At 48.0% G+C, this 14,964-nt stretch overlaps 1 protein-coding gene across 2 annotated transcripts in view; it reads right to left on the reverse strand.

The window, feature by feature from the left end:
* LanB2 (laminin subunit gamma-1) overlaps positions 1 to 14,964 on the reverse strand; it is a 146,450-nt gene that overhangs the window by 32,969 nt on the left and 98,517 nt on the right. For both annotated transcript variants that reach the window (XM_077650113.1, XM_077650112.1), the window contains exons 5-7: positions 4,107 to 4,292; positions 3,299 to 3,416; positions 1,002 to 1,246 (exon numbers count right to left, since the gene is read on the reverse strand). In XM_077650113.1, the coding sequence (XP_077506239.1) occupies positions 1,002 to 1,246; positions 3,299 to 3,416; positions 4,107 to 4,292 (549 nt within the window). The remainder of the gene's footprint in view (positions 1 to 1,001; positions 1,247 to 3,298; positions 3,417 to 4,106; positions 4,293 to 14,964) is intronic.

Consider the following 14,964-nt stretch of genomic DNA (forward strand, 5'->3'; position numbering starts at 1 on the left):
TACCAGTGCACTATAAATGGAACAATCGCTCACTGAAATTACAATAGAGTTGTTTTTCACAACGCCTTCGACAGCGAAGCACACCAAGCATGGGCAGCCGCTAAGCTGCAGTGATTTAGGTCAGCTTCATCGCATGACAGGGATGTGGTGTGGAAAATGAGTACAAGAGACCGAAGGTCGCCCTTAAGCACACCGCACGTTCATCTCGTCACGCGTCTTCATGGACCAATCATTGCTAACAGGTGACCAAGAATGCGCGGACAACCCGTCTCCACGCGAGAAAAGGGATTGAAGAGCGCTGTTATGAAGAGCGCTGTTATGAAGAGCGCTGTTAGGAAGAGCGCCACTTGTAGGAGGGGAGGCCCACAGTTCGATTAATCGAACGACCGGTGAAATTGGAGTTCGATATACTTGAGATTGTTCTATATTTTAAACAGTATTTTCAGAGGGATAATTTGTGTGTTCCATATAGCCAATCATTCGAAATATCCGGGTTCAATATATCCGGGCTGAACTTAGTTGCTGAATATCTTTCTTTACTTTTGCCTTGTTTTGCTACTCTTTGTACAAGAACCAATAACTTCTATTAGTATTTCACTGTATTTTTGGCAAAATTGTTTGTAAATTTTTGTTCTCTACGTAATTGTTGTAGAGGCGGTTCTCCCGACATATTTCTTTGGAGACCTCCTTTACTGACTTCGTTCACGCACTTCTGTATCGATTGCATTCACCAGTAACTGTGAAGCCTGAAACACGCACATATGAACTCTAGAATGGCATACACCCCTGGCCTCTCCCTGAAAACCTAGGCTCATAAAATAGCAATACAAGAAAGGCTTTGAGCATGAGCTCAAAGCATTAGTGTCCGTTTTCGAACCGGAGCTGCTACCGACTATAGAAGTAAACCATGAAGGCGGGCGCATTGCCGGCGATAGACAACATACACATCACGGTGCATCCCGCAAGAGTTCAGAGAGTTCGGCTCCTTCCTGCATGCTTACCCCGTGCGAAGGTGCTGAGGAAGCTGTAGCGCGAGTACCCGGGCGCACTCTGGCACACAGCCGAGTGGCCAAAGCAGAAGCAGGGCGTGCATCCGAACTCGTTGTCGCGCTGCAGGTTGAAGAAGCCGGGTTTGCAGCGGTCGCACTGGCGGCCCTCCACGTTGGTCTTGCAGCGGCACACGCCTGTTTCCGGGTTACATGAAGGCGGGCTGTCCACACTGCCAGCCTGGCTGCAGCCGCATAGCCTGCAAACGGGCGCCGCTGCAGAGTCACAAGGGCCTGCCCGAAGCTCCTCCAAGCGCAGACTGTCCAAGCTCGCGGGTGCAGAGGCCACAGAGGCGCCGGAAGCCGGTACAGTGTAGTAGGCTTGGTGCCCATGCTTGTAGTTTAAACTGACGAAGCTTGAAGCGTCATGTACGGTTGGAACGTTCCGTTTCACTGCCCTAGTGTGGCCAACAGTCCCGAGGGGAGGAAATGCGACCAACACTCTGCGCGAACACGGGCAGGCTGGCTATCACCTTGAACGCATGCACGCGGATCCTGCCACGCGCCACCGTGCTACTTTCGTCGTCGTCACGTGGCTCGTGGCCGTGGTCGTCATAAGACACCGCTACAAATTAATAAATTATTTATTCAAAAAAAGCGAGGCTCGATGCCATTAGGCGGCGAGGGCAAAGGTATCGGAAACTAACACGACCAAAGATCACAAACTGACAAGACTTGGAAAGCTTCGAGAGTGGAAACCAAATGTCGTATGTGATCGCCTGGAAGCCTGCTCTGAAAAGCTGGAAGAGGTCTATTCCTCACTTTTCAGCGCAGAGGGCGATCAGCACCAACCACCAAGATGGCCATTTTTTCTCTCATTCGAGTTCAGGCTTTATCATCAACTGAGGAGATTCTGTCGTTAGAAAACATCCTGGAGGCGGCTGACGCTAATGAACGGCACCTCCAAACTGCTCCAAATACAGGGCGAAAACTGAAGGTTTCGCCTAGCGCCGGTGGCCACATATGCTTCCTGCTGATTTGGCGTGTGCTCCCAGGTGAATATGAGCTGTGTTCTCGCCGCAGCGCTACTACAGGTTCAACACTGCCAACAGGCAAGGCTATAACAGCGTTCTCTTTTCAGCAGTCATGTGCGAAGTACGGGTTACTTGCCATGAACGTTTAGGACTGACGAAGATGCAGGAATGAACCCAAGGACAGTAAAGGGGTCAGAGATGTTCCTCGCAAGCACACGAGAGCTGTACACCTTGTATACAAGACACAGCACTGCACTGTGTTACAGGATTACACATATACACATATACATATGTACACACATACAAACACACGCAAAATAAAAACGGTATCAAGAAAGCATACAAGCAGCGCCACTGAAAACATTCATCCAAGAAATCAGAGGGAAAGCTTGCATCCCCCATCTATCACTTTTACTTTCTATTACATCATATTCTTTTTTTTTAGTTGAAAAGCTATAATCACTAACTGGGAACATAAACAGCACAAAAAAGCAGCACACGACAAGCGGACGACGTTACAGGACTTCAGGCATCATCCCCCTCTGTTATTGTCAGTTTTTCGCTCTGTTTATGCCGCCAATGAAAGCCCATCAACCAAAATGCGCTCCATAAGGCAGTTATCATGTGAATAAAATAATTCTTCGTTGCCGCTCGTAGTTTTGCTTTCATTTTTGATGGAACAAAAACACGAGCGACAACATTGCGTAGCGCCTGTAGCAAGTCTCGCTGGCAACAAGGTTTGGTTGCTTGGAACCAAATTCAAGAAGCAAAAAAGGCGGTCATTGCTATAATCATTTTATTTTGTTGCCCTTGTGCACTTTACAAGCAACTTCCAAGGCAAGTACGGTCCGAAATACACAGCGTACTTTTTTTCCGCGTCTGTAATTATTTTTACTGAAATAAATAGTACTCCGCAGCACTGCCTTCCTTTGCGAGAATATGCACAAGAAATTGTTGAAGTTGTGGCCATGTAAAAGAAAAGAAAAAGTATCAGTGCAGTGACCCTTATCCTTTTTTAACAGTGTGTATACTTGAATTAGAAAGCTAAACAGTAAATGTAGCGACAATTGTTTCAGTGCGACTTTCGTTGCAAAAGCAGTGTTTGCGAGAAGCCACTTGGTCGCGAAAAAAAGAAAAGGGGGTTTGTGACGCGCCTTTCGTATCCATAGCTGGAGCAAATAAACGAGGTGACACTTGAAACCTGCTCTGCGATCGGAGAAGAAAAGCGCGTTTTTTTTTATCCAGCTTCACGATGCGCCAACGGCCCGCACCGCTTACCTGCAGCCATCTTCTGAGAAGTCGTAGAAGTTTGGTGCGCAGCGGTCACAACGCTGCCCTTCGACTCCCGGCTTGCAAGGACACTGACCCTTGCTGTTGCACTGAAGCATCCGGGAACCTGTGCGTCAGGAGAGAGGAAAGAATGTACAGTCTAAAAATATAACGAAAAGGCGGAAAATAATCCTGCATGTGGAGCCCGCATTGTTTACAAACATCCAGCTTCGGTTTATATTTTTGTGTTTAGAATTCGGAGAGTAAAAAAAAATACGGCGATAGGATGCCTAGATATATGTCAGCGTTTAGTTCAGGCCAGGACTGATATTGCCGCGGCCAGTCACATCAAGGCAATCGAAGCAGCGAATGTGCAGTTTCTAGAACTATCAACTCCAGCTAAGCTTTTGTTTCAATGCGAAAAGAGCGCAATAAACTTTATAAACACCGTACCTCGTGACAAAGGTTTCAAATATGAGCGGGTCGGTGTTCTACACAGCGGTTCTTTTTCACTGGAAAGATTTTTTTTGGCTAGTTTTCCTCCATAATGCTGTTCCATATGGCTGAACGCGGCGACTGTGGCAGCTTGGCAGCGTTCAAGCCAACGACGGAGGGCAAGCAAAGAATTACGAGTAGGGAATAAATGAATCGGAGTCGTACCACTTTTACCGTTTACAAAGGGTGTCAGTAATCTAAGACGAGGCCTTAATTAATGGCCGTAATGTGCAAATCAAGCAGTTCGTACACACCGCACTCGTCACTGCCGTATAGTTTCAAGTTATCACGCTGCAGCATGGAATGGTGGGAAGCCGCTTACCGACGGGGTCGCAGTTGCAGGGCATGCAGCGTCCATCGCTGTTCTGGTAGTAGTTCTCGCGGCAGCGCTCGCAGTTGGGGCCGTCGGTGTTGTCCGAGCAGTTGACGCAGTGGCCGCCGTGGCCGGTGCGCTCGAACAGCTCCTGGTCGAAGTAGCACTTGCGGGAACGACCGTTGCAGTTGCACGCTGTGAGATGCAAGCAATCGTTAGTTGTCGCAGGGCCAACAGAAAATCGAGATACGACACGGACGCTTTTGCCTGTGCTTATAGAGTGGAAACAACTGATGAACGGGTGAAGAGTAGTCGGAGCTCTGGCGGAAGTGGAAATCGTTTCTAGCGATCATATAGAAATGAGCGGCAGAGTGGCTGCGCTTCTCAAAGCGATAGATTAAAAGTGCCACATTGTTCCTGCGGCGATTTAGATATAATTTATCATTCCTCCAGAGGATTGTATTCACAAACGTGCAAAGGAACGCATTAACGAGCGAAAACTTCTGGGTGACTTTTCGAATGATTATTTTTCACGCAACACACAAGTTACTACAATACGGCCTGAGCCAAAGTGCCGGCAGAGGTCAGTAAAAAGAAGGTGAAATGGATAGCAATGAGGCAAGTTCAACTAAGAGGAACACACAGCTTACAGGAGTGTATACTAAATACGATATCCAGCACAATATGACAACACAGCTGAGCTCATTTCAAGCTCAACTTGACCAAGATAAAATAAGGAGTCAGAAAAAGGCATGAAACCGTGTACGACAGTTGCTTGCAAAGAATACGCACTCATTAAACTGCATCTAAGGTACAGGTCATTCTCAACAAGGCGCTGGGTGTTACTTGGTGCGTATATAACGTGGTCATCTTCCACAAGCTACCTCTTCAACTTGTCAGAGGCCACATTGCTTTCGATTACTCTAGCTTTAACAAGAACACTTGAAGGAGGACGAGGTGGCGTCTAAGAAAATGTGATGCGGCACGATTCGTGCGTATATATGCTTTAAAGAGCACTTTTTTCTTTAAATTTTGGTCGTTTATGATCTTACTTGAGCGGTAATCATATCAAGGATAATGCAAAGACAAAGCCAACTGCACTCTGGAAGCCTATGCGCAGGGGCTGCACGCCATTGACGTCCGACGGAAGTCCGACGGTTATCCCGCTTCGGACTTTCGGATGTCCGTCGGAACACAATTTTTTTACCGAAAGTCAACCACCGGACGTCCTTCGGACCATCCGATGCAAGACCGCGGAACGTGTAGTCCATCCGACGGACGTCCGAACGCGGACGTACGGACATTTCTCGGACCGTCGCAGGGTCCGAGAACCCAGGTTATGCAAGCGGTTTCTGCATGCTTTTTGCAGCAGGAAGTCGGTAGGCCACTGTTAACATTAAGAACAAACATAAGTAGCAATAGGTCCAACGAAAAATCATTTATTGCACGAAAGGGCTGCTTCCTAAGCGACAAACAGGACACACAATATACATATACGCCAAATTACAAAACCACAGCGAAAACAGTCACGGTGATCTGCCCACGTATACAGAGGTGAGCACGTTTGTCTAGAACACTCGAGCGGTGGCATGCAGAGCGAATGAAGGAAAATTTTACGCAGCAAGATGAAGTGCTTGTTCCTGCACGGGGTTGCATTCCTATCGGGCGGTACTTCAGCGCGAATGTTTCTTAAATTCAGTACCTGTTCTAAAAATTCGCTTTCTTTCCTTCGTAGAGCATCGCTCGAGCGCTTCAGACAAATGGGCTCACCTTTCACGGCGTTTCGCACATTCCAGTCGAGCTGGGCCGTGCAGGCTGGGTGTACGGGCGTAAGACGACGATGCGACGCAGGGAAACTTTTTCTAACTTCCAAGCTTTTTTTCAATCACCGGTACAACTTGACCGCCGTAAGGTGCATTATCAGGTATTTGGTTCCCTTCAGTAACCACTCACAAGAAGTGTTCCACTGCCCAACTTCAGGGCACAACGTCGCTTAATAGAAAATTGCTCCTTTCTCTTCGTGTTGAATGTTCTTTGCCGAAAACAGATGTTACCTACAGATGCACGAGATACTTATTCATCGATCTCAATAATAACACCGCCCGCGAACAGCGCTTGACGACGAAAAAAAAACCCGGCAAATCGAGCTCGCAAGCACATAGCCACTTCAGCGCGGCTCGCGATCGGCTTTGACTGGTTTTGGCTTTTAAGCCGGCCTTTTATTTTGCAATCAGGAATAAACGTAAGCCCCGCCGCGGTGGCTCAGTGGTTAGGGCGCTCGACTACTGATCCGGAGTTCCCGGGTTCGAACCCGACCGCGGCGGCTGCGTTTTTATGGAGGAAAAACGCTAAGGCGCCCGTGTGCTGTGCGATGTCAGTGCACGTTAAAGATCCCCAGGTGGTCGAAATTATTCCGGAGCCCTCCACTACGGCACCTCTACTTCCTTTCTTCTTTCACTCCCTCCTTTATCCCTTCCCTTACGGCGCGGTTCAGGTGTCTAACGATATATGAGACAGATACTGCGCCATTTCCTTTCCCCAAAAAACCAATTATTATTAACAAACATGAGAATAAAGTGCATTAGTAGCTTCTAAAGTGTTTAAAATTGTATTTTAACCTTCGGAATCAACAGAAGGCTTTTTTTTTTGTTAAAAGCAATACTGGATTCAAGTCAATGCAAGTCTATTTTTTTTATATAGCAATAAACAGACATGGTGGACCAAAATTAATGTGTTATAGGATACTGGGGCACTATATCAAAATCAATCGTCGGCGTTCTGTGAGGTTTGCTTTTTGTTCATTGTAGTAGTAGTAGTAAGTGTTTATTAAAAATAATAATAAAAATGGAAGTTAAAAGATTTTTGCTAACCCCGGCATCTGCCATTACTGTGGCGGCGGCACCTGAGCTGGGGCAGCGGAAATAAAGGATAGCAGGCAGTTTGAAGAAGTGAAATGAAAGAGGTGAGGGGACAGCTTTTTTCATTGCGCAAATTAACCTTTCGGCACGAATTCAGGCTCCATGTGCGGCGCATGTGTCCACATGCATGCATCTGGCTGGCGGTTTGGGTGGTAGCTGTGTCAGCGCAGTCAGTGGCGCGCGTTGCACTAAAACCGGATCAAGGTGTCAAAAAATGGCTAAGCACTGCCTCCTTGGTTGGAGTAGCGCAGAAAGGACATGTTAGTGGAGGGGCCTGTGAGTAGAGGATGCAGCACTGCACCCACTCGTATTCTCAGTGCAACGTCCTCACAGCGAGTTAGACCGCCGGGAAGTTTGCGTCCACGCGATGGATTCAATGCACAAACGGAGCTCCGCAGAGATTTTTTTTTTTTTTGTAGGAGGACTCTCGCTGAAAAGTTGCTCGCTTAGGTTTACGGGCCACCGCGTGCCGAATGCGAAGTTAGCGCGGTGTCTGTGTTCAAGTAGCTGTGCTAAAGATTGCAGACACAATTGTGCTGCTCTTACAGCCTGCAATATGGATAAGTTTTTTAGCACCAACAGTGTCGCAAAACACAAGAAATAAGACTAGAGGTCGCGGAGCTAATTCGAGCTTCTAATAAGAGTCCTCAGTGGGCAGCTCTCCAGCCCTCCCCGCCTCCTACAACAACCAGACAAGAAATATACCGGTTTACTGCCGAATGGAAAAGCGATTTTTCCGTTCTGGCCGTTTTCAAAATCGGTCCTAAGTAGGACGCCCATCGTATGCCCGCCGGACATCCTGATTCGGATATCCGGACGCCCACTGGACATCCAGATTCGGATGTCCGCTTTCGGATCTGCTTCGTTCTTCCTTCGGATGTCCGGATTCGGCTTCGGACGTACGGACCTTAATCGGACGTCCGTCGGACATTGCTGGCCGTCTGGGGAAGGACAAGGTGGCATCTACGAAAATGTGATGCCGCAAGATTCGTGCGCATATATGCTTTACAGAGCACTTTTTAAAAATTTTGGTCGTTTATGATCTTGAGCGGTAATCATATCAAAGATAATGCCAAGACAAAGCCAACTGCACTCTGGAAGCCTATGCGCAGGGTCTGCACGCCGTCATCTGCCTATTCTGATAGAAAGTCTCCTTTGCTATAGCTAGTATCCCTATACGTAACGCGGCTACAAGTTCCAGGAAAAATCAGCGGGGAACACCTAGATGCGCTGGAGAACCAGGAATGCCGAAGCAGCGTGCTTTTGCCTGGCAACTCAGCGTAACAATAACAAGACCTACAACGTTACTCACAACTTTCTGGGAGACTTCTGTAATTAAGAAAACCTTTGGGACACGTCTTGAAGGCCCGCCTCAGGCATAACTTGAGAGGACTAACTTGAAGTTAGCAGAGATTATAAAGGCAACTCGTTTTCCGCCCTCTTGATTTGCACGTCACTGGCCGTACGACACATATAAGAAAAAAACAACAACATAGGTGTCACTTCGCATTGGAACCAGGTCGTCAATAACTGAGGAACTAGATGTGTTAAAAAGCAGAATTTCAGCGTGCAAGGAAAGCAAACGCGTGCATGGATTGTCAGTGCAATCAACATATCGATTTGACATTGCAGTGCCCTTTCGCGTCTGTTATAGCGACCGTATGAGTACCACGCTTCTACCGAGGCGGCGTCATAAGAGTAGGCGCAATAAACACGGCACGGAACTCAGGAGTTTGAGAGACAACGTAAAAGTAAAAAAGAAAAGAGAGAGCCAAGACAAAACCAAATCTGTGATGCGAGAAATAACGCTGTTTAAAATTCGGTGCCTTTGGTTTTACGAATACTACGCAATAAAACCTGCTATGATGACTCCTGCCCACCAGTCCTCTTAACTTCGTGTCTTCCCAAGGGCGCAGTACTCGTATTTTAAGCGGCACTACTTACGGTGATTCCGTCCCACAGCTTAGGGGGTGAAGTGAAACGCGCGCGACCAGAATACAAGCTGCAAAGGTGAAGGCACCGCGCAGCTGAGTCAGGACGAAGGGATTAGACACAGCGCTGTTCCTCCCCCTGTGCAACATGTACCGACTAGCTCAGCAACGTACCCTTCTGCAGAATACAGGGAACGTCTCGTTTCTTCAAATGATATTGGGGAAATTGCACGGGCTATATTTTTCACTGGGTGTCGGTCTCCAAGAAAGAAAGCAATGAGTTTAGATATGAAACTGCCTCTGTTTATTCTAATTAAAGACCATGACGTTCTCCAGCTTTTCTCTTCTGCATGTGTCCGTGTTACTGCCAAAGCAGCAACTGACACTTCCACGAAACTGGATGGAAGTATGGCAGGGATGATTTTCACCAAAGGGCTGCGAAAAATCGGAACACGATGGTCCAATGGGAAACGCAGATTTGATTGACTCAACTCGGTCAGTCAAAATACGTGGAGACAAAATGCAGCGCTGCTACTCTTATGTACCTCGGAACACCTTACGGCAACCCATTGACCTCATGAAAACCAGCCGAATAGCAGAGCCCTGCGAATACACCTCGGCATCGCATCGCTGGGATTCGAAATGGGCTCATTCCGGTTTCGAATCCAGCGCCCCAAAGGCCGCGCACAAAGGTAAGCCGAGAGGAGATCGTTGCCCAGCTGGGCGGCCGTCCACTTGGCCGACGAAAGTAAAAGGTCGCTACGGCACGCAAAACGAGCTCGAAGGAACGCGCCGTGTCCGGGAGAACCCTGTGCCGCCCACGATCCGACGACGCAGTCCTGCCGTCTCGGCTTCGCCGCGCTCTCCGCCGCACAGGTGAATCAACGGTGGCGCCTTCCCTCTCCGCACTGCCCTTCGCCCCCGTCGCGTTTGTCGCCCACCGATCCGTCCGGCAGCGCGACACAGCCAAGGATGGACCTGTCCTGACACCCGGCCCCACGCTCGGCCTCCCCCGTAACCTACTTGCGCAACGGGGACTGCTGGCGCTCGCCGGAATTGCGCTGCGAGCGTTGTTGAGCGGGGGAAGTATGGCCAGCAGAATGACGCACACGCGCACTGCCGACGACTAAAAATGTCGACGCATAGGCAGCGATCAGCAAGGACAAGAAAAGGTGTGTGGGGGGGGGGGGGGAAGACACCTGGATGTTCACACGTCTGAGCAACTGAGAGGGTAGGTACTGTAGCTTATGCTTGCGCTTGTAAGTAGCCGCTGAAACCTGCCGTGTTTCAGTTTCGTCACCTGGCGTGTTATGGTCACTTCTCAATCCACATTTCCACTATTCTTTCAACGAATAGAGTTTAGCATATGGACTATGTAAACTTAGTTTAATCTTTAAAAAAATCTTCGCCACGTTCCGATATTGCGGAGTGGGTGGTAGCCACCGTTTATTCTTTGTTACTCTCTCCATTGTCCAACGGCTTTGCAGACTGAGCTGACGCATCAAAATGCAGGCTTCGGCAGGATTTCGGAGTGTTCCGGGCCAAGATTGGCAGTGGAAGAAGCGGCAAGTAGGTTTGTCCTCCCGGTTCTCAGAGTAGCGGATTCAGAACATGTACTGGTACGGCGACAGGCATTAGTACAAGGTGGAATGAGTGATGGATAAAAAAAATCGTCTAAAACGGCGAGTATAACTTTCTGGAGCTAACAAGAGTTGTCCGAACTACTCTTGTCAGCTCTTTCCGGTGTTTCTCTGCCCACCCTCGTCCATAGAGGCAATACCACCCGAAAAAAAAAAACGGACAGCGCGTTCATGAACGCATCATCCAAAAATAAGAGAAGCAGCATGACGTCGTGCCACTAGCCGAGCAGGAAGAGGGCTTTAGGCAAATAACTAAGTAAACTGAAAGCATTTAACTATTCCAGGTGAACTACAGTCTGTCCTTGGAAGGAGTCAACTGCAGCGACATGTTTGCGCGCAACCGTACCAGAACTACCCAGCATTCGCAGCAGACACCGCCCAACTACATGAGGCATGATCGAGTGGAGCTCTGCCCTTGAATGCGCCACACAAGGTCAGTGCCTGTACCTTCCAGAACCCTTCCAGTATAAGAAGGAAATACTCGGAGGTAAGGAAGCAGCACTCTTGGCAACCACATCAGTGACCCTTATGAAACACTGTCAGTACAAACAATATTTTGAAAAGGGCTGAAGCGAGGTTTCGTGAACCGTCACCGAGTAGTTTCATTTGTGATGTACATGCATAACGAAGACAGCCAATTTTTGCGCAGCAATCTCGAGATCGCTCACAAAAAAATATTGCTGCCAGGTCAGGATCCTTATTAATAGGGCCGGTTGTTGACGTTCTGGCTTCACTAAAGCTTTTTAAAGCTTCAGCTTCACAAGGATATTACAAGGAGAGGTTCCGACATACCAACCCCAATATGGAGCCACTTCTATGAACATAATCGGCACGAAAGGTAGACGAAATATGATTTGGAAAGTAAGATTATCATGCCAATAAGAAGGCCTGAAACTGTACATGACATTTGAAGTAATCATGACATTAATGATGATGAGACAAGTGTAGCGTCGCTGACAATGAAAGACACAGCAACAGAGGTATCGGAAACGGGTCGAATGAGCTCTGCGTTTATTTCATTAAAGTTAAGAGCCTAAATTTTGGGCAGCTGAAGCACCGGGAAGAAACATCATAATGACCCAACTGTAGAACTTGTACCGTCATAACGAAGGTTACTTAATAAGCTCTTCCCGATCGTCGAAAGACGGTTTGATATAAGACGCGATTCGAAATGAAGAATTCATCAACGCTCGTATTAAGAGTAGTGCGAGTAAAAACAAATGCATTCGGAGAACTGCACATCTCCTCAATACAGACAACTGCACTGCTACGAAAATCCAGCGATGCAGGTAAGCACGTACAGTCAAGTATAAAAGTCTCTGGACTGCATGCCCCGTATACGAAGTCGATAGCTCTATTATTAGCCCCCGGCTATAGAGACCACACCTGTGGAGGTGATAGTCAAAATGGTGCTCTTTCACCTTCACAAGTGTGCTCTCAATCCGGCTGCAAATAAGAGAGCCATCGGCTTCGTCTACGGAGCACGCTGCGCAGAGACTTTTGTCCCTGACTGTAAATGCGATTATTTCGTAGGATCACTCATCCCAACGCCGGTTAAAAAGAACACATTTTGAATGAGGTTAACGACTGAAAACAGCCACTCTGTTTATGGGCTTAACGCACCCTGACTTCGAAAGACCTACTGAGAGCAGTACTGATTGAAATTTTAATTCATGTATGTGCGCATTCCTAGTACAGACGTGAGCACGCTTGTCTAGAGCGCCCGAGCCGCGGCTGGCGAAGCAATAGATGCGAAATTTTAATGCTGGTAGCGGTTCTAGCAGGTAATCCTCATGGCTGCACGAATGATGAATAAAAGCACAAGCCTAGTAGCCGCAACTACGATAAAATTTCATGCTAATTGTCCGAGCATACCGCTCCAGCGCGCGCTCCCCTGTGCACCTGATACTGCACATCTGAGAACAAAACAGAGAGACCTCAAAATAATGCGTTCAGAATTTTTTTTTAGAAACAAATTAGAAAGAGTGCCATACGAAACAAGTTTTTCTTTACATCTGCTATGCGACGAGGCGGACACAGTCTGAGAGGGTAATTGTTGTCATCAGTCTGCTAATGAACTGGAATCAATTCATAAACTTTTTGGTCACTGCAGTTAGCATGCATGTTTATATTGGTAAGTTAGGGGCAGTCGAATTCCACTTCGTAAAGTTCCGGTGGCAAGCCTGCTTACCGATATTTGCTACTCCATCCGCGTTATTACGCAGTCAGGCAAAACTCCTCTTCATTTGACGCAACTGTTGCAGATGATAGCTAGGCGGGCGAGTTGGTGATACCTTTTTAAAAATAACAGCGCGAAATCCGGGTACAAAAGGTAGAAAACAGAGGACAAGCGCTGTCCTGTGTTTTCTACCCTTTGTACCCGTGTTTCGCGCTGTTATTTCTAAAAAAATGTTGCAGATGATATTTCATCTTCCAACAGCGTAAATCGACGGGTGAAGCTGAAAACTCTTTCCCTTTCACTTTCGGCTAGCGCAATCGAATGAACACCGTACGCAGCAGTTGCGTCACTCCAGGGAGAAGTTTCACGCATATCGCCACCGTCTCGAATGCGTAATCACGCGCAACAGGTAAGTTGAGTCTCTCCTTCCGCTGGCGATGAGAGGAAACTACTTGATGATGAAATCGGGGTTTCTTGATGACCCGGTGGTTCTACTCGCAAACATCCACATTACTCAAGGAAAGGAGAAGGTTAACTATTTATTTACAACATAGGTGAAAAAACGAGAAGAAACAAAGCAAGGAGAAAACTATTTACATGACTAAATCGTGGATCAGACGAATTCAGCCCCCGCTCAACCCAGAGCGCTTGGTTTTAAACCCTCTGTCTCCGTCCGCCCTTAGCGGGGACAGCAACCAATAAGATAACAAACGACCCATCTCGCCAATCAGTGGTTAGGGAAAGGAAAATAAGGTCCGCCCACTGATCAGAGATTGGGGAAAAAGTTCTGATGAAAACATTTGGGAAGGAGGCTTCAAATAACCACACAAACAACACAAATGCGACTTCCGTTCCCCACGCCACCCACGGCACCACAGATGCTAGAAACATGTGCCGACGAGGCGATGACTCAGGTTGTTTACAGCAACAAAGAGAACACAGTCGTTAAGGGAATAATCCGTTTCCTGGTCACCCAGCACTCGGTCCCCACCCAGCTGTATCTCTCCCGCATCGCCGAAGTCTCGTCACCCCTTGACGACGCACACATGTCGACAGCTGTATCTGGTTAGGCTTTTTCAAGGCGGATTATGCCCGAGGCGGCGCGGTGTAAACGAGGACGTCCGCTGCAAGACGGAGGAAGTAGGGACCAGACGGCTCCCTTTGATGCGGCACGCGGCGCCGACACTGGCGCGGCCTTTCTCAGTCTTCGTTCGAAGAACGGTCAGCGAACTCCACAAGGTACGACATTTGGAGGCGAATATCACGGGACAGGGGTGAACTCTCACCTAACGGACCCGTCTACCAGTACGACCACCTGTAACTTTCCCATATAAACATGCACGCTACACGCAGTGCATAAAACGTTTATTAATTAATTTGAGCTAATTGGGAGAGTGATGATGGCAATTGTCCTCTTTGTGAATGCCCGGTTGTATTACCTCTGTTCAAAAACGGTTTTTATGCTGCTCGTCGCTTGTTTTTAAAATTCCTGGAAGCCCAGTTTTGAACACCTTTTTAAAATGGGCACAACAAAAAAAAAACATTGGTCCTAAGGCTGCACCAAGAGCCTAGTGAACGTTACACACCGTATTCTAAAGTGATATATCTATACACTAAGAGAAATACTCTCCCCGTTCCCTTTATTCACTCTGAAACGAAGGAGCCTGTAGAGGGGAACAAAAAATTGGGCGTTGCACATCATCCCTACGTTCCGCTCATCTTTTGAGCCACTTCCTTACAGTGATGCAACGATTATTTTCTCAATATCGATACCTGAGAATCTCACTTTTTTTTTTGCGCCTGAGCAGACAAACGCGTGCTGTGGCCCCCTAACGATGGTCTCCTGCCCTATTTCCGCATCCAGCCCACTTTTGGTTACAATAAAGACGACCTCCGACAGCTCCGAACAAACGACCGCAGATCTAATAATTAGCCAAGAAAGGCGCGGCCACAGCCAATGCGGACACGCACAACAGCTTGTGCCGATTAGTTGACACAAATCCGGCCGCGAGGCAAGCGCTGGCCATTCGAAAAAAGAACCCAAAGCGGAAAGGCGCAGGCAAATACGGGCCGAGGGAGAAAAAGAGAAGTGCGTTGGCGGGGCGAGAAACGGCCGCTCCTCCGCAGGTGAGTTTCGTCCCCCTCCGCCCCTGCGGAGCTTCCCGCAAGCCGAACACGAACCAAAAGTTGACCACTGGG

Source organism: Amblyomma americanum, chromosome 1 (genome assembly GCF_052857255.1).
Source record: "Amblyomma americanum isolate KBUSLIRL-KWMA chromosome 1, ASM5285725v1, whole genome shotgun sequence".
NCBI lineage: Eukaryota > Metazoa > Arthropoda > Arachnida > Ixodida > Ixodidae > Amblyomma > Amblyomma americanum.